The sequence below is a fragment of the Anguilla anguilla genome, chromosome 12, assembly GCF_013347855.1.
Source record: "Anguilla anguilla isolate fAngAng1 chromosome 12, fAngAng1.pri, whole genome shotgun sequence".
In the NCBI taxonomy this organism is placed as follows: domain Eukaryota; kingdom Metazoa; phylum Chordata; class Actinopteri; order Anguilliformes; family Anguillidae; genus Anguilla; species Anguilla anguilla.
In genome coordinates, this window is record NC_049212.1 from 9,493,882 (window position 1) to 9,518,333 (window position 24,452).

At 51.0% G+C, this 24,452-nt stretch overlaps 1 protein-coding gene across 1 annotated transcript; it reads left to right on the forward strand.

Moving 5' to 3' along the window:
• Positions 1-511: 511 nt before the first annotated feature.
• On the forward strand, positions 512-23,549 carry akap1b (A kinase (PRKA) anchor protein 1b). The gene is made up of 11 exons (XM_035385651.1): positions 512-658; positions 12,723-14,800; positions 16,555-16,673; positions 17,804-17,930; positions 20,065-20,192; positions 20,338-20,515; positions 20,938-21,088; positions 21,750-21,817; positions 21,951-22,024; positions 22,437-22,502; positions 22,993-23,549. The coding sequence occupies exons 2-11, from the start codon at positions 12,748-12,750 to the stop codon at positions 23,053-23,055; spliced, it is 3,027 nt and encodes a 1,008-aa protein (XP_035241542.1). The 5' UTR covers positions 512-658; positions 12,723-12,747; the 3' UTR covers positions 23,056-23,549.
• Positions 23,550-24,452: the final 903 nt, after the last annotated feature.

Consider the following 24,452-nt stretch of genomic DNA (forward strand, 5'->3'; position numbering starts at 1 on the left):
AATTGTTATGTACACGGTCTTGTAACCTTTCCCTTTTTCAACGCTATTGCTAATTTTTAGGAGAGTGTCATGCCCATCCAAGCTTGGGAAATGGGCGAACAGTGTTTCACCTTAGACTATCAAGGTAAATAAAAAAAGGCGAATGGAGTAAGCCCCTCGAAATAACCACGCCCACACTTCCACTATATTATGATAGCACGTCCACCGTAGTACTAATGAAGTACTACAAGCACGCCCATAATGCTTTTATCTTTAAAAACACAAATCGGTGTATTGCCCGTTAGCTGCGATGCGTGCCTGACGTTGCCATCCACCAGCGCGAGAGAGGGGAATTTATGAAAACTGAGCATTGAAACAAGGTTCCATAGCGGCTCTGGAAGGAGCGCTTTCGTAAAGAAGGTGCGAAGAAGTTGAAACAAAATGGAAGGAATAGATTATCCAGTTTCAACCCGTCCGCGAGAATCCCGTCTCGTTGCAGAAACCATCGCGAGGTTTGATCAGCTGTTGGATCTGTTTTTAGAGTCTAGTGCTAGGACGGTCAGCACGTGGGGAGGAGAGAGACTTACAGAGGGGGACACGTTGGGATTGAGTCGGGCCCAGGTTATAGATATCGTTTAACTATAATTCACGGTGGCGGTGCGGGATAAAAATAATCACGGTAAGTCTAGACTTTTCACATGTCGTAATATGTGTCAGTTAATATCTACAGTTAACTAAACTAGACAGTTACAGAAAGGACGATATCGAGCTAGCGAACTTGCTGTAGCTAACGTTACACTATAGTTAGCTAACTTGGCTACCTAGCCAACCTGCAGACTGATATAGCTTGCTAGTAGGCAGTTAGCACAATTGGCTGTGATATTAGCCAATCTTACACTCTCATTAAACATGCTGAGTGTTAGTTTACAAGTCCCCTAATTTTCCTTGATGCATGTCCACAAATGTGTGTTGCTTTCGCATAACACATTACTGAGTCCGTGAACTGAAATAAGGTAACACACTAGCCAGCTTGCTTGCGGGTTAATTCTAGGGAAATACGTCGGTGGAATTTAGCTTGCTAAATTCGTTAGCAAGCTTAGTATATCTTACCATTTTTGGTTAGTTGGCTAAGGTTAGGTCTCGGGTCAGAGGACAGGTCGGGTCTGCGTTTAAAATATTTAGCTTGCGGCGGACAGAATCTGATTAAGTGAAGCCTCGCGAAAGAGCTGGCTAGATGCTAGTGGGAGATTGGGAGTTCGCTATTGCGCTGTTAGATGCACGCCGCGGCATGATGGCTAACGTTTGCTAACTGGGTTGTTTCGTGGAGTGCAAACCGGACCACCTGCAACATGTATGCTGGCTGCCAAACATGGCTCGAACACCGATCGGAATCGATGATGCACACATCGTAATCGCTGGATAACGTGTTCACGTTGACTAACGATATCGGTGTGTTTTCTGTCGCTTCCTTTGCTCAGATGAGTATTAATTTGACCAGCGCCGCGGCCTAGCACGCTTTTATAACATAGGTTATACGGTTGCATACATTTACTTAATCAGCTGTTTTTTATTTCAGCATTGCAGTCATGGAGCAGGCCTGTGTTTATGGAATATAGGGTATTATTTTACGTGCGTTTTATTGCGGATAATGTCTGTTGGGATCAGAGGATGTATAATGTCGAAAGGAGAACGGCCGTGCACAGTATCCGTTCGACCGCTAACATTAGCTGGTTGCTTGCTATGATCCGGACTTGTACTATAGCTAGCTAACCTCCGCTAGCTACGCATCTCAGTTAATGCTAGTATGGACAGTATGCATTGCATTGTCTATAGGTACTCGTTTGGTTTTTATTTATTTATTTTGCTGAAATCAAACCATTTTATTTCGTTTGCATGCTAACCAGGCACAAATATACCAGTTTGGTATTCTGTTGCTGTGAATTTATTAAATGTTTGGAGACTGACTAGGCTTCGAGCTAGTCGCTGCTTCTCTTGCAGGAATATTTGTTGGAGGCGCGCTTTAGAGGTTGCTTTGTGTTCTAAATGGAGCTACACGCGTCTAATAAGCCTCTTACGGTGCTTCTGCCCCCCACACTCGCATGGTTTGTGACATGTTCCGCAAATATAGTGTGACCCTTCAGTTATCAACCGCCCAAGGTCGTACAGCGACGCAGCTTGATTCATGACTTCAGTCTTCTCGCACATACAGGTCTCACACGTACACAGGCCGGGGGACCGGCGGGTGCGGAGGACTGGAAAGCGTGCTGGTGCGTTACGGGCTTTTTTTAAATTTAAGTTTGGGTGTTGGTTTCACCTTATCGGCTAAGGTGAATGCTGTAGGTGGAGCCTGTAACACCTCGCTGGGGGCGCTCGGTTTTCACTTTTGGCCGTAGGTATGACAAGGTGAGGCATTTCCTGTCTGCCGTTAAAACATGTAAAGTACTGTCGGTGTGTGAAACAAGTTAAGGTCACTCGGGTGGCGCAAGCAGACACGATGTCAGGCGCGCCTGTCCGACTTTGTAATGTTAGAAATGTCGTTCAAAAGTTTGACGTTCCTACAGCACGAGGGCCTTCCTAACCTTTGACAGGATTTGCTAGTAGTCAAATGAGGTCTCCAAATTCAGTCATGACAAAATGCTGTTACCAGCGGTTCTGGTTGACCTGTCACTACACGTTTTTTCAAGGTCAACTTTGTTTTTGCACAGGTGGCTTCTACTGCTGCAATTTTGGGGCTTCTTCCAGAAACTACTGCTTTTCTGATTTGGTACTGAATTACCAATGTCTGTACAGTTGAGTATTTTTTTGAATGCAAAAGAGTCACAGTATTATTTTGCTGTCATAAACTTCAGTGCACTTGGTTCCTAATATAAAAAACAAAAAAAAAAACGACTATCTGCGTTGCTTCCAAAAGCAATTTTGTTATGCGAGTTGTTGTATTGAAGCATTGTTGCTAGGTTTTGATGTTGGTTTGACAGGAGTTAAATATTTGCATTGGCCACGTTCAGATATCTAGCCTTTATCCTTTTTACATCACCAGATGTGAAGTCAAATTGTCTGACCACAGTCACTTATCCTTAGATGTTAATGAATGGCAGTTTAAATTGTAATGATGACAGGTTTGCTGTTCCACACACACATTCATCAAAACAGCAAAACTACTCTGTTTCGAACCAACTGTAAATGTTGCTAAAAGTTTCGGCATTTTATTTGTTACTTTGATTAGCATTTCCCCTAATTCGGACTGTGAGTCGCAAATGTTTGTCTTCAAGACGGGGTATCCTTTGCAGATGAATGGTTTCCATGGGGATGAAAAGTATATGGCGATCGGTGCTCGTAATAGTAGTTTGTTTAAAAACCCGTGGAGGGTGCGCACAAGAGGAGCTGCGGTGGTAGCGCTAGTACGGTTTTGTTTCGGTGTGTTCAGACGCGTGCCAAGGGCTCTGGTTTCATGTCCTGGGTGCGTGACGGTGTAAAGGCTTTTGAAAGCAAGCTTGGCCTCACTTCTTCAAGTATAGCTCTTATGGAAAGGGCCATGTCAGACTGTAAAATGACTTGCAAGTCCATTTTTCTATTACGAAAAGTGACCCCTCTGATAAAATGCGAGTATTCGATCGCATAGCGTAAGATGGTTTAGTATAAACAAATTTCTCGGCTGCGGAAAATTGACCTCAATTTAAATTGCAAAATGTGGGTAATTTATGTTATGGAAAATTAAAATTACACCAAAGTAAATATGACTGCTGGACATTTTCATGTCACAATACAAGGGTCATGTTTCTATGCTTTAGAAAATAAGCACCGTACGTACATTTATCCATGACCATGCAATTACATGCATACATTTACCATGTCTTCATTAAATTATTTTACATGGTCCTAATTCAGAAGACATTTCCACATTTTTATAATTCTTTTTGTCGGCGGGTGAAGGAGGGTAGGGCTGGGTGGTGTACCTTAGTTTTACCAGTATGAATTCACACACCAGTATGCTGATTTGCTGTACCCGATGCCAGCAGTATTGTTTTTAGTCGGAAGTAACGGATATTAAAATTGCACACTGCGACTGTATGATGATTAATTTGTGACGTGAACATGAGGATAAACACTGATTTGAACGAAACTCGCGCCACTTCATTACAAAATAGGACGTTGCACACGGCACGTGCAGAGCAGTTTGCGGAGGCGGTGCTGAATGACGCCTGTGGTGAAACTTCGGGCTTCGTTTGTGAAGCTCACTTCCTGGTCTTGTTGCTAAGCGCTGTTTTCTCGCGCCAGCGTAGTTTGCTCCAGTATCGGTCTTTCAGCCACCCATTTCAGTGCAAGACAGCGGTCAATTAAAATTTCCCCCCCGCAGGAACATGTAGTTGCTGTAAGCGTTTTTATGTCTCCCCATGTGCCAATATAAGTCATTGTGTATTTTGACACACTTTTATGGCCGTGATATGGATATGGCCATTTTTCTATAAAGGGAGGGTCACTTTTATAAACTAGAAAAATGTTTTTCACGGTCCATATCCTCGCTCTTGTTTTGCTGAAGCTATTTGCCACCCTTTTGAGATTTTAGTTCATTTCTGACAGGTAAACTTTTAAGAAACTTTTAGGAAGACGATGTAGCTGTGACTTCCTGGGGTCAAGGATGGGGTCAGTTCTAATTCAGTTCGGCACAGGAATTTGTGTAATAAAAAAATGTTATGGGCTTTTTCTTTTTTTGTTTGACCCTGTAAACCTTCCACTGTTCTCCATGTGGTCTTTGTTTCTCTGTCTCGGGAGTAGAGAGGCGGTCCTCCTTGCGCCAGGCCGGGATGGGTCGCCGGTCTCCAGCAGGGGGCAGCGCAGGGATTTGAGAATACAGAATTCTGAGGCAGCTGCCTCCTCCTAAATTTGCGCCGTGTCCACATAGTTCTTCCCGGTGTCGGCACGAGTGAACATCAATGCTAGCGCTGCGCTCGGTGCATTTGTATCATTTGTAACTGCAATGGCGGCACTACTCTGGTGTGGCGCTGTATCGTAACCGGCACGGTGCCCCAGGAAGGGCCCTACTGAAGAAGAGCGCTAAGCTACAGCAGCTGTGTGCATGGGGCGCGTGATCAGACATCGCCTCGAGTTCGCTGTGTTCGGTCCGGTGGCCTAAACCTTGCTTTCTCTTGCACCCGAGCGCATCCAGTGTTTTCAGAAAAGTTTCCTACGTCCTATCAGTTTAATGTTTTCAACTATGTAGGTACGGCCTGTAGAATAACTTTTTTTGAGAGAGAGGGCGAGTTTGTGAGGAGGAGCAGGTGAAAAGACAGTACAGTCATCATCTGATGGTCACTGGCCGTTTAGAAAGTGTAATTCACCATAACGAGACGTGGTCTGGTTGATCACATGATCGTTATTAAAGTACCACCTCTGCGTTACTCTGAGGCTGGAAAAACCCTGCATGTGCTGTGCTGCCCCAGGGGCTTATGGTCCAGCAACGTGGGCCTGTGCTGGTAGGCCCAAGAGAGTCCCCAGCTCTGGGGTAATACTGCCGCGTGATTGGCTGAGCTACCCCCCCCCCCCCCACCAATTCTGTCACGTGTGAATGGCCATTTCTGCCTCGCTGCCCTCCAATGACAGCCCTCCCCCGTCCATGGGAATGCTGCCGCAGGGCAGTGGGGTTGTGGGGAATTACCGTAGGGGTTTCATTTTTTTGTTGTTGAAGGAATTGTTGGAAATTGCACAGCGCACGGGTAGTGAATCTGCAGTACATGAATAATGGCAGCCTTTCCTGGCCTTTCTCTTTCATCTTTCTGTCTTAATAATAACAATGATGATAATATCTATTTGTATGTAGCACTTTTCATGTGGTTTTTTGCAGCCCAAAGTGCTTCACAGAAAGAGCGTTTGCAATTCCAAAATGGGGGGGGGGGAGGACACAATGATAAGAGGAAATGTACATAAACTAGATGAATGGTAAGATGAAAATAAAAACAAGATCTGGTCAAAACCTAGTATATGGCTGGACTTCTCCGGCCGGCCAATGGTGTAACTTCATCACTCGCTCAGTCAGTCACAGACATTTGCGTTTGTAGGGCTGGCCCCCGCTGTTGCGGTCCAGCCAATAAAGGAAGATACTACTAAAGAAGGTTCTGTATTTTTGTATTCCTGAGAGTAACACTGATGTTCTCCACTACTGAGCGAAATTCCGGCGATTGTGATGCAGTGCCGTCGGCTTTCTTTTCACAGGTGAGGGAATTGTAGCTGCGGAAACCTGCTGACTTCGTCAGCTGCTCTGGTGAAGGGGAAAAAAAAACAATGCGGGTGTCGTGTTCTTCTGCGGATATGCCACGAGGCTGTTGGCGCTCGTCAGGCCCTCTGAAGTTTACGATGGGCTGTTTTTCATGCCCCTTTACTGTGTCCTCACTTTGAGGGGCAAAACAAACAAGCTTTTTAGCTCTCTACGTTTGGATGTTTTCACAGCAGTCGCGAACTTTTAAATAACTTTAAATGAACTATTTAAGTGAACTGTTGCGAGCTTGTGCTGTTGAACTCTTTGCTCATTGTCTTTGACTTTCATCTGTTCGTTTTAACCTTTCCCTTTGTACTATTTTCTCTTTCTTTCATGCGTTTGCATCACTTCCATGTAAAGAGCACTTCTTTAAATAAGGATTTTTATTTTTGTTCACGTATTTGAGACCCGCGTGTTTCAGTGTAACCAAATTGGTCGTCGTCTCCATGTAACAGCCAGGTTGCATTGTCGTTATTGTAGTTTTTATCGACATTGGCACCACTATCCCAGTGAGGGGGGCTTCCTCTGGGACGTCCCGACAAAGAGGGGGCCCAGATGTTGCCCAGCCTGTGCTGATGGTCTCGCAATCCCTCATCCCTTCAGAATGGGTTTCCCCTGGTGTGTGATCCCAGGGAGTGGACTCCTGTACAGATGGCAGTGTAGGTGGGGTACAGGTTGCTGTTGAGAAGCTCTGGATCAGGGTTCTCCCCTTCTGTTCCAGACCAAAGCCTTTCCTTTTGACCCTCAGCTCCCCCCCCCCCCCCCCCCCCCACCCCCACTTTTTAGGTGTGGAGATCACAAATGTGTGATTAGAATGTTCTTAACTGAACATTCTAATGCTGATGTCACAATCACTGCTGGTAATTGGAAAGCAGTGGAGTTCTAGAACATTGACTTAGAATGTTGGGGAAGAAAAAAAAAACATTCCAGAGAACTAACTCATCGAAGGGCTAAGTGTGGTTTCAGAGCTCGTGGGACTCAGGAAAGGAGGGGGCCAGGGAGAGGGATCCGAGGGGTGCTTTGGTTTTGTGTTGGAATTTTGACGAAACAGCCACCATGCGGGACGTCTGGACGCCACTGTCCGTTTGGGGCTGTCCCTGTTCACAGGGGGGATGTTCCCAGCGAGGTGAATAGAAATGCACAGGTGGAAACTCCTGTTGATTGATTGGTGCTTCTGTTCACGGACCTGGTTCTTGCTTTCACTTTCCTTTTCCGTCATTTTTTTTCCCGTCTGATCAAACACCCCTCCACCTCCTCTTGCTTTCTTTTCGCCCTCCCACGCTTTCTGTGGAAATGTAAAAAAGTTTTTGCAGTCTTCACCCCTCCCCTCTTCCTCTCGCTGTCTTGTACTGTCTGCTCTCGTCTCTCCAACTTCTCTCCAAAGAGGTAACTAAACTTCTAAACGAATTGGAGATAAATTAGGCGATAATAATTATCAATAAAAACTGTTCAATTATTAACAGTAATTATCAAACGCAGTAATGATCTTTGCCACCATCTGGTGTATTGGCTTTCTCCCTTTATTTTTTTTTCTGTAATCATACCTGGTGCGGTAGTAAACGTCCAAACTTCAGAGGTCATGTTACATGATCCCGGGGGAAGAAAAACACCACCACTGTTATCTGTTGGGTGTTGATAAGATGGCCAGTCTGCAGCAAGATCGTACAGCTCCCGTGTGGTGTGTGTTTGTCAATTACACGGAAGCTGCCAGGCCTTGCCGCTGATTGGCTGACTAATGAACACTCAAATCATACCAGGGGTGACGTTCGTTTCCCTGGAAGCAGTTAATTCAGCCTTTGAAGTTTGGAAGTTTATCACCACACCAGGTTTGATGAAAAGAATGACAACGCACCACCACTCAGTGGCGATGATCGCTATCGTACTCTGGTTATCGTCGTGACTCATCGCCCAGCCCCGCCCGGCTCTTGTAGGAGCGCGGCTACGCTGGAACGAGGCGGGGTCGAAGTCCGGGGGCGCTGCAGGACGGGACGGGACGGGCACGCACGTGCTCCAAACGCGCTGTACGGGCGCTCTGCCGCGCGGCGTGTGGGGGCGTCCCGCGGAGCGGAGGGGAGAAGCCCCGGCGGTGTATTTTGGTGAGACCACGTGGGCCGGGTCCCCCGAGGGCCTGCCTCGGTCTGCTCTCCTCCACGTCTCTTATGGAAAGGCATCTCCCCTTCCCTTTTTAACTTCGGGCGGAGCGCTCCGGCTGGCCAGTCACGGGGCCCCGGGTCAGGCAGCTGGCCCTGTTAAATAGTAACTTGGAGAGAGAGAGAGCAGGAGTGTGTGTGTGTTCACCTCTGTGTACAGTATCTGCCAGTCTCAAACACACTTCACTTCTCTTAGTACACCTAACTCTCTCTCTCTCCCTCTCTCTCTCTCTCTCATATCATACAATACAAACACACTTCACTTCTCTTAATACATCTCTCTCTCTCTCTCTCTGTCTGTCTCTCTCTCTGTCTCTCTCTCTCTCTGTCTCTCTCTCTCTCTCTCTCTCTCTCTCTTCCCCCCTCTCTCTCCCCCTCTCTCTCTCTCTCTCTCTCTCTCATATCACACAATACATAAGTGTGCGCTGCCAGAGCTGGTGTGGTTGTAACAGTTACACCGTCACGACAGTTAAAACAAATGTATTCGAAACGGCAACGCAAAGGCGCCAACGAACAAGCGGCGGCGTCAAACAGGCTATCGGACAGCGTCTCTTATAAAAGGCCCCTCTGTTGCGTCGGGGTTGCTGTGAGTGGCTGTGGTTTCGCAGTCGCTCTGCGTCCCCAGGAGTTTCTCCCATTGAGACGTTGAGTTTTCTGTGCTCGCTGAGCCCTGCGCGTGTGTGGTGGGGTTTGAATGCGTTCAGGACACGGCTCATTTGCTGTTTGTTCAGAAACCGAATCGCAGTTTCCCCGGTTGTTTAACGCGTATCCTTTTCTGGTACTTCTGTGTGTTTAGTAGGGCTGGGTGATAAGGACAAAATGTCATATCCTTGTGTTTTTTCATATTATTGACTGTATGATGGCATTTGATTTTCCAGTTACATATTACACCATGAGTAAACTGAGGTACGCTGTAGCTGTAGAAAAAGGACTGATCAAAATGCAGTAATCAATTTTTATTAGTCTAAGTTTATTTGACATGGACATCACAATTACATTGGACAAACCAGATGCGTTGCTTAAGTGTTTTAGCATACATGCTAATTCTCAACACTTGTCCACAGGAGGCTTTGGGAAAAAAAAAAAACAAACAAAAAAAACAATAGAGTAAAATGTACAATTAAAACACAAGGGGAAAAAAGCATTAGTTAGAATTAAATACATCAGCTATAGAGCAAAGACAACAAAACAATAAACTAGTCACAATTTATTCATGTGAGCACTGTTTTGATTTTAGCCGGAATTTAAGTCCTCTATTAAAAACACTGCCATCAGTCTCTAGTTTTAGGTCAGTGGGTAGATAGTTCCAGAGTTTTGCCCCCTTTACCGAGAAGACCGACTGACCAAACGAGGTCTTGTGCCCTAACGGAAAGTTTTTGAGTCTGGATTGTGGATGATAATTAAGGCCCTAGCGGACTGCCGTCTGTAGTTAGTAGTTAGTATTTATTTTATGCGTTATTGTAAACGCTCAAGATCCTTGCAGAGATGGCTGCAGATCACTGATCGTTTAGAGAGACTTTGATCTTTAACAATCTTTTGATTTGTAATGAGTTTCCTGGAAAATTCTCATGGACCTGCTGTAGGGTGTATGAGCTTCTCCCAGCATCTGTAAAGGTGGAATGCGTTGTGTGTTTGGGACCCTCATGGACCTGCAGTAGGGTGTCCCAAACACACAACGCATTCCACCTTTACAGATGCTGGGAAAAGCTGATACCCTCATGGACCTGCAGTAGGGTGTATCAACTTCTCCCAGCATCTGTCAAGGTGGAATGCGTTGTGTGTTTGGGACCCTTGTCTGGCCGATTTTGGGGAGGCATTCTCGGTTTTGGTTTTCTAGGTGCCGTACTCATACTCATGTCCTGCGTCTGAAGCGAGGCTGTTTCTCACCACTGCGTTTTCCCACAATCCCTTGTGCCGCGTTGCTTTTCTTGGGCGTGGATCGGACCTGAGTCGGCGGTGGTGCGTGAAAGGAGGGGATGTGCACGTTTCGTCTTTGGAATAAATGCTACGTCAGCCTTTCAGTCAGCTCCGCACTTCCTGTTTGTGAGACGTCCTTTGTGTAGCATGACGTCAGACGCCAAGTTGCTGGTAAAGATTGTGTCATTAGAGACATTGCTTATCCATGAGCTAAAAACGGAAGCAGTGTTCTGCGGAAAAGGTCTGCCAGAGAGCACTGGTGCTCCTGATCTGGGGAAAATACACGGAAAGTAACCAATAGGGGGGCACTACAATTTTTAAAATCATGTCTCGTAAACCAAATGAAACTAAAATCGGTGACTTTTGTGACTGGACAGATATTAGCCAGACCGATATCGAGTTTGCTGGAAATCGGTCTGAGTGGGCCTGGCGTATGACATAATGGCTTATTATAAGTGTCTTGTTACGCAAAGCAATTTTTACGCAACTTTGGTTGCTCTAAGGCATTGCCTTGAGTGTCATTTCAAGCAATAGCACAAGGCAGTTGGCTAGCAATATAAATTGTAGTCAGTCACCAATCACCAGAGTAAAGCGAGTTTCGTAATCTTGTCCGATTCATTCCGATGGTGTTTATTTTAGCCTACTTGTCAGGGAATTTACGGGAAACTGCATCATCTTGACTGGTTTCCTATTCCTGTGGGAAGGAGGGGCAGGTGGCCTGTGTCCAAAGCCAAAAATTGGAATTCCCCCGCTCATTCCTTGCTCTTTGCCGCCTGTTCCTTTCCGGGGAATTGCAGGCTTTTGAGATTGTGGTGCGCTCCGTAATACAAAACACGTCACTGGCTGATTTTTCTGAGATTGCAGACCGTTATCTTCACAAGCGTTTCTGGATACTTTTATCTGACAAGTCTTATCAAACGGACAAACCATTTTGCATTCAGAAATGCCGTTTTGGGTGAAGTTCACCTTAAAGCTCGTGGAAAAACACCCCTTGTTCACAGGCTTGTTGGGATTTGACCTTAGTTGCTATCCCACAGTTCCCTGCGGTGGGGGGGGGGGGGGGGGGGATGTGTTGGGGGGTGGGTGAGGGGTTAACGAGTTCGTGGAGTGCTGAAGCACCTTCAGTATTCCCAGCACGGGACACAGAGGGGGCGGCTCCTGGTGTGCCGGTGCGGGGAACGGTGTCCTTGCGTGAACCCGCTGGAGGTCGCCGTCAGATGTGGGCCGCATTTTTCCACAGGGCCTAGAGCCCGTGCCTGTGGCTCCATGGGGAAAACGTTTGTGTGTGGATTAAGGGGACATTTACCTGGCTGTGCAACCCTGTGACACACACGCGCACACACACACACACACACACACACACACGTATACACATGCGCACACACGCACACACACACACACACACACACACACACGTATACACATGCACGCGCTCACACACACACACACACACACACACACATACACAAACACCAGACCTGAGTAAAGGATGTATTTGAAATACTTTAACCCTTTAGACACTGATACAGTTCGGAAACATTCCAGATCTTCTTGTCCGTCAGTTTTCAAAGCACTGTGACTAAAACCTCGGAAGAATTTTGTAGTGATTACTAGCGGAAATGGACATTTGAAATAGAGGTTTTCTAAGCGGCTGACTGTGGGAAGGGGAGTTGAGGTGGCAGAAAGCCGACCCAGGGGCAGAAAGCAGCGTGGAGACGTGCGTCCTGTGGGTCCTGACCTCCTGTGCTCTCTCTCGCAGGTGTAGCTGCTAGGGTCCTGACCTCCTGTGCTCTCTCTCGCAGGTGTAGTTGCTAGGGTCCTGACCTCCTGTGCTCTCTCTCGCAGGTGTAGTTGCTAGGGTCCTGACCTCCTGTGCTCTCTCTCGCAGGTGTAGTTGCTAGGGTCCTGACCTCCTGTGCTCTCTCAGGCAGGTGTAGTTGCTAGGGTCCTGACCTCCTGTGCTCTCTCAGGCAGGTGTAGTTGCTAGGGTCCTGACCTCCTGTGCTCTCTCAGGCAGGTGTAGTTGCTAGGGTCCTGACCTCCTGTGCTCTCTCTCTCTCGCAGGTGTAGCTGCTAGGGTCCTGACCTCCTGTGCTCTCTCTCTCGCAGGTGTAGTTGCTAGGGTCCTGACCTCCTGTGCTCTCTCTCTCGCAGGTGTAGTTGCTCTGGTCCTGACCTCCTGTGCTCTCTCTCTCGCAGGTGTAGTTGCTCTGGTCCTGACCTCCTGTGCTCTCTCTCACAGGTGTAGTTGCTAGGGTCCTGACCTCCTGTGCTCTCTCTCGCAGGTGTAGTTGCTAGGGTCCTGACCTCCTGTGCTCTCTCTCGCAGGTGTAGTTGCTAGGGTCCTGACCTCCTGTGCTCTCTCTCTCTCTCGCAGGTGTAGTTGCTAGGGTCCTGACCTCCTGTGCTCTCTCTCTCTCTTGCAGGTGTAGCTGCTAGGGTCCTGAGGAGATGCCGCTGAGGTTCCGGTCCTTCGTCCCGTACACACTGCCAGGGGTACTGGCGCTGATTGGCTGGTGGTGGTACATCTCCCGCAAGAAAGGACGAATCACCAGCCACGATTCTGAGGAGGGGGCGGTGCCGGGGGCCCTGGGGCTGCTGTCGTCGCCCAGCGAGGGCAGCAACGGGACGGCGGAGAGGGGGCCCCACAGGAAGCCCGGCCGGGGCCGGTTCCGGGTGCAGGAAGAGCCGCCGCTGGGGCAGGAAGTGACCGCCGAGGTGCACGCCCCCCTGTGCGCGGCGGTCGAGAGGGCGGACGTCCCCGCCCCCTCTTCCTCTGCGCTTCCCCTGGAGACCGGCGGAGGCGGAGCCGCCGGACATAGGAACTCCGACCTAAGGCCGGTCGCCGCGGAGACGGTGGAGGCGAAGGTCGCGCACCCGAGGCCGGAGCAAGGGGACGCGGGCGTGGGCGACGCCCAGGAAGCCGCTGGCACGGCGACGGGCGACGCCGACTCCGCCGCGGGCGCCGTCGCCGGGAGCGGCCGGGGGGTCCCCGTCGCCGAGGTGGAGCGGTCGACGTCGGCCCCGCCCCCGCAGGCACCCGACGCGGCGCAGGCCAGCGTCGTGAGGCCTGAGCCGGAGGGGGAGGTGGCGGCAGACAGAACGCCAGTGCCTTGCGCCGACGCTCCCCCTTCCAAAGAGGCCCCCAAACCCGCCCAGCAGGCCCCCATACCCGCCCAGCAGGCCCCCATACCCGCCCTGCAGGCCCCCATACCCGCCCAGCAGGCCCCCATACCCGCCCTGCAGGCCCCCATACCCGCCCTGCAGGCCCCCAAACCCGCCCTGCAGGCCCCCAAACCCGCCCTGCAGGCCCCCAAACCCGCCCAGCAGGCCCCCATACCCGCCCAGCAGGCCCCCATACCCGCCCAGCAGGCCCCTAAACCCGTCCAGCAGGCCCCCATACCCGTCCAGCAGGCCCCCATACCTGCCCAGCAGGCCCCCATACCCGCCCAGCAGGCCCCCATACCCGCCCTGCAGGCCCCCATACTTGCCCAGCAGGCCCCCAAACCCGCCCAGCAGGCCCCCGTTTCCACGGAGACGTTGGTTAGCATGACAACCGCGCCGACCACGGCTGCAACGATGGCCACAGCGGTCGCCGCGCTCCCCCCCGCTGCCCCTCCCGTCGCGGCTGCGGAAGCGGGGCGGCTCGGCCCCGCCCAGGAGAACGGGCTGGCGGCGGCGGGGGCGGAGGAGGAGGAGCCGGCGGAAGGAGCCGGAAGCGCGGGGGAGATCGAGCGGCTCGCCGCCGGGCTCATCACGGAGGTCATCTTGGCCGCCGCGCAGGAGGTACTGATAGTCAGCCGGGGTGAGGGCGGGGCCGGGGGCAGGGCTTTCTGTCAAAGCCAGAAAGATGACGAGGAGGAGGAGGAGGAGGAGGAGGGGGAGGAGAGCGGGGTCGTCTGGGAGCCCAGCAGCAGCACCCCCGTAACCAATGGGAGGCCGTGCACCTCGCGAGACACGCCCACGGAGGAGAGCCCCCCCTCAAAGGGGCGGTCCGAGTCGGGGATGGAGGAGGGGGGGTCGTCGTTGTCCTCAACGACGAACTTGACGACGGCGGCCGGCCTCCGGCTCTCCGACGCCGGGGGGGAGGAGCTGAACGGCTGCCTGGCCCCCCCGTCGTGGGAGGAGCCCGCCGGCCCCAGCCAGCGGGCGGAGCCGGGGAGCCCCGCCCCCTGTGCGGAGGCCACGCCCCCGAGCCTGAGCAAGCTGCGGGCGGAGGACGGCGTGGGGGGGGCGGCGGCGCTGGCGGCGGCGGCGGAAGATTCGGGGTGCAGCACCTGCCAGTCGGAGGACGGGGCGAGCAGCGAGGACCTGCTCCACAGCACGGGGCTGTCCTGCGCCCCCCCGGCCGGCCGGGACCGCCTGCTGCACCTCTCGGGGATCTGCCGAGGCAGGACCCCCGAGGGCCCGGGCGGGCGGGGCCTGGAGGGGGCGGGGCTGAACGGCGCGGGCCTGGGGAACGGGGCGCTCCTCTCCGGCGAGACGGAGGCGGACCACTCCGGAGGTGAGTCGGGACGGCGTCTAAAAATGCTTTGGTCACATGTTCATTTTAATTATGAATCGCGAAGTTGATCTGCGGAAGCTTGACTGGAGAACGGTATCATTCTGATAACGGCCCTGTCAGGCTGGTAGCTGTTCTTTATCTCCACGGTTACGCTGGTGAGATTAAGGCATGCGCAGGCTATTTCCTGGCTCGGGATAGGGCTCTCAGACTATTTCTAATCACTTTACAGGTTATTTAGCGCACAGTTTCTCCTGTAGTTGCCTTAGGAGGCCCGTCTTAGACATTTCAATGCAGGGAAATCCCCGGCGCAATGTGACTGCACGCCTGCAGGGGGCGCTGTTGATGAGTCTGTGTGGTCAGGGCCTTGACGTAGGAAACGCGTGTTGATCTACCTCTGGGAGGGTATGGTGGCCACAGCTGCTGTCATTCCCAAACGGCACAGGAGTGAGATTTAGAGAGCTGCTGCCTCGGTTTCTGAGACTTTTTAGACTGCTGTTACTCTGCTGAACTGTACGGTAAGGTTGCCTTTTTGCTGTCTGTCTTGCAGTTTCTGTTTCTTTTTTAGTTTCCTTGGTTTTCTCCGTGGGAAAGTTTTAAAACTTTGGTCTCATTGTTGAAATTTGTGTGCCGCTCGGAGCGGTCTGTTTCTTAGTGTTCTGCTTTTGTGTTTTTTGTTTTGTTCTGCTGTCTTGTAAAAGTAAATGTTGTAATGTTGAGTGAAATGTTTTATCAATGAAATCACTGTTGGTGTTATCTCTTAAGCACTGTCAAACTAATCTGAGGTGGCATTTAAAGGATTTGTGATTAAATGATACGCAAGTACGGCGTATTTGTACTGGTTATTCGAGCGAAGGTGAGAGGCTGCGTGCTGCTGGCGTGAATCAGAGCTGACGCACAGAGTAAACAGTGATGACTGCTTCTGCTAATCCTGAAGTTTAGCCTAACCGTTGTCCTTGGGTGCAGCGCACTTGGCTCACGTGGAAGTGTCTGACTGATCTGTGAAAACATTACCTTTTTGGAAAAAAAAATAATTTCCCCCAATTTTTCTCCCAAATTTTGACAGTCCAGTCCAGTATTGGCTCGCATTTCTGTAACCTCCACCGCTGGGCAGACAAGCGTTGTTGTCCTTTGAAGCGCGTTGTAGTAGTCGCAGTTCTTGTAAGGCCACAGTTAGCAAGTGAGGCTCTTGGGTAGGAGTCCAAGGCTGTACAGGTAAAGTTGCAGTCCCCTGATTGTCCAGCGGGGGTCACTAGTGAGATGAGATGGAATCATCACTAGTCAGCGCTCGAACCGAATGTGCTTGCCCCGGTCAGCCCTGGGACAGGCCTCAGAAAACAGCGCTACCTGTAATCGTGTTATATGCTGAAATACCTGTCAATATGAAATGGCCTTGAGGTTTTCAGAGAGGAAAGGTGTGTGCGTGTGTGTGTAAGTGAGGTTAAACAGGAATGTTGCAGGGTATGGGGGAAGGTCCTGTACACACTAGATGTGTTGGTTTTTCCACTGCTGATAAGCTCATGGTGAGCCATGGAAATGCTGGTTTTTCTGTCACCTGTGCTGTGGGATTGTATGGATTCTGTTTCAGGTTCAGATGTGAACAGTGTGTGGATTCTGTTTCAGGTTCAGATGTGAACAGTGTGTGGATTCTGTTTCAGGTTCAGATGTGAACAGTGTGGATTCTGTTTCAGGTTCAGATGTGAACAGTGTGGATTCTGTTTCAGGTTTGAATGTGAACAGTATGGATTCTGTTTCAGGTTCAGATGTGAACAGTATGGACAGTGTGGACAGTGGCTGCACTCTGGGGGCAGGAGATGGTCCCAGTGGAAGCACACAGAGTTCAGAGCTCATCATCTGGGAGATCGAGGTGCCAAAGGTCAGCTCACACGCCCGCACACACACACACACACACACACACGCCGCACACGCACACACACACACATACACTCCAGTGATTTTGTTAATGCAGGGTTCTGTGTTTTACACAAAAAAGCACAGTATCAGGAAACAATATGAACACTGATATTCCAGTTTTATTTATTTTGTTTTTTACTTTTTTACAATGGGCAATAACCCAGCCTTGACCCACAACAAAGTAATGACTCCCTGTTTCTTTGAGCCAGCTATCTGACATTTGTGTTTATTGATCATAATATTATACGCAGCCATTGGTAGCATTGCAAGATTCTAAGAGGAAACCCAAAATTTTAATAAAGCTGAAAGCTGAGAGTCGGCACACTCCGGCAACCCTGCTCAACCTGAGTAAATTAAAATGGAATTAAATGTTATTAGCCTGTGTGGCAAAAATCTGTTTTGATCAGAATGCTGAAACATTATTTGTAGCTCATTTCATCCCACTAATCCTGCTGTTTCATCCTGCTTCTGTTACAAGTGTCGTAATTAAATTTTGGATGACATGCATTAATTCTGTTATTGTTGTGTCTTGGCATATTGTGGCAAAAGCAGTTCTTTTTATCAGAATGCAAGTGAATCGGTGTCCTGTGTTCCGAAGACACAGCATTCAATGGGTTAGCGTGACCACTGCACACACATGAAATACACACGCACTTTTACATGCATGTACATGCGTCAGTACATGCATGCATGCATCTGCGTGCAGTTATACATGTGGACACATGCAGTGTATACACACAAACAGACATACCCTTGCTCAGGTGTTTACACACTCACAGACATGCACAGAGACAGATGGACAGTCACGCAGATGGACAGACGGGACACACGGACAGACTGACCGACGCACAGACAGACAGGCACACACACACAGGCGGACACACACTCTCTCTCTCTCTCACACACACTCACACACACACGTTGAAATGGCTAAATGCTAATTATAAACGGCTCAACTGTTGAACTCACTGTAATTGCTTTTTGTCCTCCATTTGATTGGTTATTCTAACACACATATTTAACATGGCAGTTTGCACTCTGATTGGTGAATGCACGGCCTCTCTGACCTCGTGCCCTCTGTTCCTCCGGCAGCATCTGGTGGGACGATTGATCGGGAAACAAGGGAGATACGTGAGCTTCCTGAAACAGAGTTCCGGAGCGAAGATCTACATCTCCACCCTGCCTTACACACAGGAGTTTCAGATCTGTCACATAGAGGGTGAGCATCTTTGTGTTACACACATGAGTTTCAGATCTGTCACTGAGGGTGAGCATCTGTGTTACACAGAGGAGTTACAGATCTGTCACAGAGGGTGTGCATCTGTTACACAGGAGTTACAGATCTGTCACATAGAGGGTGAGCATCTGTGTTACACAGAGGAGTTACAGATCTGTCACAGAGGGTGAGCATCTGTGTTACACAGAGGAGTTACAGATCTGTCACAGAGGGTGAGCATCTGTTACACAGGAGTTACAAATCTGTCACAGAGGGTGAGCATCTGTGTTACACAGAGGAGTTACAGATCTGTCACAGAGGGTGAGCATCTGTGTTACACAGAGGAGTTACAGATCTGTCACAGAGGGTGAGCATCTGTGTTACACAGAGGAGTTACAGATCTGTCACAGAGGGTGAGCATCTGTGTTACACAGAGGAGTTACAGATCTGTCATAGAGGGTGAGCATCTGTGTTACACAGAGGAGTTACAGATCTGTCACAGAGGGTGAGCATCTGTGTTACACAGAGGAGTTACAGATCTGGCACAAAGGTGGAGCATCCATTACACACATTTCTTGTTGCTGGCTGGTGACGGTGCTGATGGTGCAGCAGGCTGGTGACCGTGCTGGTGGTGTTGTAGGCTGGTGACGGTGCTGATGGTGTAGTTTTAGGCTGGTGACAGTGCTGACGGTGTTGCAGGCTGGTGATGGTGCTGATGGTTTTGCAGGCTGGTGACGGTGCTGATGGTGTTGCAGGCTGGTGACGGTGCTGATGGTGTTGCAGGCTGGTGATGGTGCTGGTGGTGTTGTAGGCTGGTGACGGTGCTGATGGTGTTGCAGGCTGGTGACGGTGCTGATGGTGTTGCAGGCTGATGATGGTGCTGGTGGTGTTGCAGGCTGGTGAGGGTGCTGATGGTGGTGTAGGCTGGTGACGGTGCAGATGGTGTAGCAGGCTGGTGACGGTGCAGATGGTGTAGTTTTAGGCTGGTCTTTGTGCTGATGGTGTAGTTTTAGGCTGGTCATTTGTGCTGATGGTGTAGTTTTTGGCTGGTCATTTGTGCTGATGGTGTAGTTTTAGGCTGGTCATTTGTGCTGATGGTGTAGTTTTAGGCTGGTCATTGTGCTGATGGTGTAGTTTTAGACTGGTCTTTGTGCTGATGGTGTAGTTTTAGGCTGGTCTTTGTGCTGATGGTGTAGTTTTAGGCTGGTCATTGTGCTGATGGTGTAGTTTTAGGCTGGTCTTTGTGCTGATGGTGTAGTTTTAGGCTGGTCTTTGTGCTGATGGTGTAGTTTTAGGCTGGTCTTTGTGCTGATGGTGTAGTTTTTGGCTGGTCTTTGTGCTGATGGTGTAGTTTTTGGCTGGTCTTTGTGCTGATGGTGTAGTTTTAGGCTGGTCTTTGTGCTGATGGTGTAGTTTTTGGCTGGTCTTTGTGCTGATGGTGTAGTTTTTGGCTGGTCATTGTGCTGATGGTGTAGTTTTTGGCTGGTCTTTGTGCTGATGGTGTAGTTGTTGGCTGGTCTTTGTGCTGATGGTGTAGTTTTTGGCTGGTCTTTGTGCTGATGGTGTAGTTTTTGGCTGGTCTTTTTGCTGATGGTGTAGTTTTTGGCTGGTCATTGTGCTGATGGTGTAGTTTTAGGCTGGTCTTTGTGCTGATGGTGTAGTTGTTGGCTGGTCTTTGTGCTGATGGTGTAGTTTTTGGCTGGTCTTTGTGCTGATGGTGTAGTTTTTGGCTGGTCTTTGTGCTGATGGTGTAATTTTAGGCTGGTCTTTTTGCTGATGGTGTAATTTTAGGCTGGTCTTTTTGCTGATGGTGTAGTTTTTGGCTGGTCTTTGTGCTGATGGTGTAGTTTTTGGCTGGTCTTTGTGCTGATGGTGTAATTTTAGGCTGGTCTTTTTGCTGATGGTGTAGTTTTTGGCTGGTCTTTGTGCTGATTGTGTTGCAGGCTGGTCTTTGTGCTGATGGTGTAGTTTTTGGCTGGTCTTTGTGCTGATGGTGTAATTTTAGGCTGGTCTTTTTGCTGATGGTGTAGTTTTTGGCTGGTCTTTGTGCTGATTGTGTTGCAGGCTGGTCTTTGTGCAGATGGTGTAGTTTTTGGCTGGTCTTTGTGCTGATGGTGTTGTGTTCTCTCCCGCACAGGTACGCAGCAGCAGGTGGACAAGGCCTTGGCCCTCATAGGGAAGAAGTTCAAAGACTTGGACCTGACCAACCTGTACGCCCCGCCCCCTCTTCCCCTCACCCTGCCCTCACTGCCCATGACGTCCTGGGTAAGGGACCCCCCCTCCCCTGCCCTCCCCCTATCCAGCTACATATAAATGCATTAAAACCTTATTTTTATTATTAGTGTTATTTGTGAGGGGGTTATATGTTTGGTACGGGACCCTGACTCTTCCCCCCCCCCCCCCCCTGCAGCTGCTCCTGCCTAACGGGGTGACGGTGGAGGTGATCGTGGTGAACATCGTTTCGGCGGGGCACGTGTTCGTGCAGCAGCACACGCACCCCACCTACCACGCCCTGCGCAGCCTGGACCAGCAGATGTTCCTGTGCTACTCGCAGCCCGGCACCCCCGCCTTACCCTCGCCCGCCGAAGGTGACGCCCACGTGCCCCGTCTTGCACTCTCAGACCACGCCCCTCTGCCGGGTCACATGCCCGTCTCTGCTTTCAGACCACGCCCCCTGCAGGGTCACATGCCTATGTCCTATGTTGCACACGTGTGTGCGTGTGTGTGTGTGCGCACGTGCTGCCTTCCTGTGTGTGTGCAGTCGGTGCATGCGCTCACGGTGCCCTCTGTCTGTGTGCAGTCGGTGCATGCGCTCACAGTGCCCCCTCTGTCTGTGTGCAGTCAGTACATGCGCACACAGTGGCCCCTCTGTGTGTGTGTGTGTGCAGTCAGTACATGCGCTCACAGTGGCCTCTCTGTCTGTGTGCAGTCGGTGCAGGCGCTCACAGTGGCCTCTCTGTCTGTGTGCAGTCGGTGCACGCGCTCACAGTGCTGCCTCTCTGTCCCGCAGTGGGTGTGATCTGCGCAGCTCCTGCAGTTGAAGGCGCGTGGTGGCGGGCGCAGGTCATCTCCTTCTACAAGGACTCCGGCGAGGTGGAGATCCGATACGTGGACTACGGCGGCTACGACCGAGTCAAGATCGACACGCTGCGGCAGATCAGGCGAGTCCGTCGCGCGCACCGCCCGTCACTTCCTCTGAAGAGACCGTTTTCCTTTGGTATACTCTGTACATTTTTAGGGCGCCCCCTATTGTTCTCCAAGAGCAACTGCAGTGGTCTGCTGTAGAACTGGAGATTCTGTGGAAGGAATAGTGTTCTTGTGTTATTTTCATGGTGACGCACTCCGCTCGACTGAATGTGTTGCACGGGGATAAAATAAGTGCCCCAGCAGGGGTATGAACCCTCCAGCTCTGCTCCTTTAGGCACAGCCCCACCCCTCTGCAGAGCCCCGCCCCTCTGTAAAGCTCCGCCCCTCTGCAGAGCTCCCACCCCTCTATAGAGCCCCGCCCCTCTGTAGAGCCCCGCCCCTCTGTAGAGCCCCGCCCCTCTGTAGAGCTCCGTCCCTCTGTAGAGCTCCGCCCTGCTGCAGAGCCCCGCCCCTCTGTAGTGCCCCGCCCCTCTGCAGAGCCCCACCCCTCTGCAGAGCCCCGCCCCTCTGTAGAGCCCTGCCCCTCTGCAGAGCTCCGCCCCTCTGTAGAGCCCTACCCCTCTGCAGAGCTCCGCCCCTCTGCAGAGCCCCGCCCCTCTGCAGAGCCCCGCCCCTCTGCAGAGCCCCGCCCCTCTGTAGAGCCCCGCCCCGCTCACTGCCGCCTTTCTCCTTCAGGTCGGACTTTGTGACGCTGCCGTTCCAAGGAGCTGAAGTTCTGCTGGACAACATCGCACCCCTTCCTGGTACGGTCCCCTCCCCTCTGACGTATTTACTTATGTGTGTTGTGTTGGTGTGGCGGTAACGGCCCGTCCGTGCTGTCTGTGGAGCGTGCGGTCAGCGGTTAACCCCTCGCCCCTCTCTGACTGCCCCGCGCAGGTGAGGAGAGGTTTTCGGCCGAGGCCAGCTCCGCCCTGGAGGAGATGACCCGAGGCGTGGCCTTGCTAGCACAGGTACGAGAAGGACAGAAAAATAAAAACTCGCCCTTCGGCTGCTGTCGTCATGGTTGCAGATGATATTATGAAACTTTAAAATTGGAACACTTAATATTAATAACAAAAATAATACAAAGAATGTTGTTGTTGTTCTTCTATCCAAATTTGTTTTGGATTCAAATACTTTTCTACGCTTTACTGATCTTGTCTGGTGTTTGGGAACGAATGAAATACTCTCAAGAAATGCCAACCCTGCCCTCTGTTCATACTGGCAGGCTCAGTTACACCAGGCAAGATCAATAGAGCACAGAAAAGTATCGGAATCCAAAACAGACACGTATTTGACCCAGGTTTGCCTGTTGCGTAGTTCTCTGTGGAAGAGGTTCTGGGAAGAGGTAAGAGTTTTTAAAATGTCTCCTCTCCTCTGCAGGTGACTAACTATGACAATAACACCGGACTGCCCCTGGTGCAGATGTGGAACATGGTAGGGGAGGAGGTAAGTGCTGCCCCAGCCCTAAAGCCCCCCCCCCCCCCCCCCAACACCGGGGTGTGCCCCCCCCCGAGCACGTCCCTCTGACCCGGTCCGGAGCTCTCGTCTGACTGCTTCCGGGGTCATTTCCTGTGTGCTTAGCCGGAGTTTTAACCCCTCGGCCACCAGAACTGCGTCTCAGCTGCTGGTCCTCATTCCGCTGCTTGGGACAGCCGCTCCGGTTGAGGTACAGATCGGTGGTCCGGAGGTTTAAAGCTGAGGTGTAAACTCTGGATAAGCACACTGCAGCTGACCCGTTATGCCTTCCTGTCTTCTCAGGAAATTGTGTGTTCATGAAGGTTGCCTCCTGACTGTGTTTTAATTTATCTCTCTGTCTCTCTCTCTCCCCCCCCCCACCCCTTCTCTCTCTTTCACCTTCTCCCCCACCCCTTATCTCTCTTTCTTTTTCTCCTCCATCCCTTCTCTCCCCCGCCTCCCCATTTTTTTTTAAACTCAGTTGGTGTCGGTGAATCGCACTCTGGCCGAACGAGGGTTTGGCACCTGGGTGGACAGCTTCTGATCCCTGCTGACCCCGCCCTGATGCCCCCCCCCCCCCATCCCTCCCCCCCCCCCCCACACTCCTCTCTGCCCTGCACGCCCTCCTGGTCACCGCACACTGGAGTTTGGCACCTGTTCTGGGCAGAGCCCCCCCACCCTCCCTAATCGGAGCGTACGCACCACTGGTTTCCCCCTCTGCAGTTTTTTTTTTTTCTTTTTTCAAGTCTCTTGAGTTTGCACTTTTTTTGTTTTTTTTTCCCTTGGGAGCAGTCTTTGTCTTTTCCTCTCCCTAATCCTGAATTAAATCCACGTCTAAGGATTATCAACGAATGAATTTTGCCACTTCACACCCCTCCCCCCACGTCAGATGTCCCCAAAAAAAAAAACGAAAAACAAAAAAAAAAAAGAAGGAAAAGAAGAAAAAAGTACTTTTGATCCTTGGTATTGTAAATTTCACAAAAAAGAGAAAAGAAATCTTACAGAGTTAACTGAATAAAGGTTGATCATAACTCCGTCCTACCTGGAGTCTGCTTCTGGGCCTCTGACTCACCTGTAGGAGGCGTGTCTCACCCGTGCTGACCCCGCCCCCCCCCCGCTGCACCGGGACTAACCGCCGCAATACACAGCAGGAATACACCGCCAACCGCCACCGCCAACCGCCCCGCCCCGCCTCCTGTGTCTCTCTCTCTCTCAGGACGTCTGCTTGACGGCAGCCTTGAGGATGTTTTTAAGGATCGGGGTTTCCACCGTGTCCGCTGTTGGGGTCTCTCTGGCATGCTGGGATACGTAACGGATGTTTTTACAGGAATGGCGGCAGGCTGCGGTGTGGTTGCCTGGCGGACATTTTGGATTTGTGGCTTGGAAGAGCGGGCAGCCGACTCGCTGCACGGCCCTCCTTATCCTGTGTCCCGTACGGGCCTACACATCACTGTGGCCTTATGGGTAATTCATCTGTGAGGTCAGCGACTACAGGACCCCTGTGAGAGCTCGGTGTGTGCTTGTGTGTGAGAGAGCTTGGTGTGTGTGTGGTGTGTGTGTGTGTGTGCGCGTGAGAGCTCGGTGTGTGTGTGTGTGTGTGTGTGTGTGTGAGAGAGAGCTTGGTGTGTGTGTGTGTGTGTGTGTGTGTGTGACAGAGAGCTCGGTGAGTGTGTGTGTGTGTGTGCGCGTGTGTGAGAGCTCGGTGTGCGCGTGTGTGTGTGTGTGTGTGAGAGAGCTCGGTGTGTGTGTGAGAGAGAGCTTGGTGTGTGTGTGTGTGTGTGTGTGTGTGTGAGAGAGAGCTCTGTGTGTGTGTGTGAGAGAGAGCTTGGTGTGTGTGTGACAGAGAGCTCGGTGAGTGTGTGTGTGTGTGTGCGTGTGTGAGAGCTCGGTGTGTGTGTGCGCGTGTGCGCGTGCGTGCGTGCGTGCGAGAGCTCGGTGTGT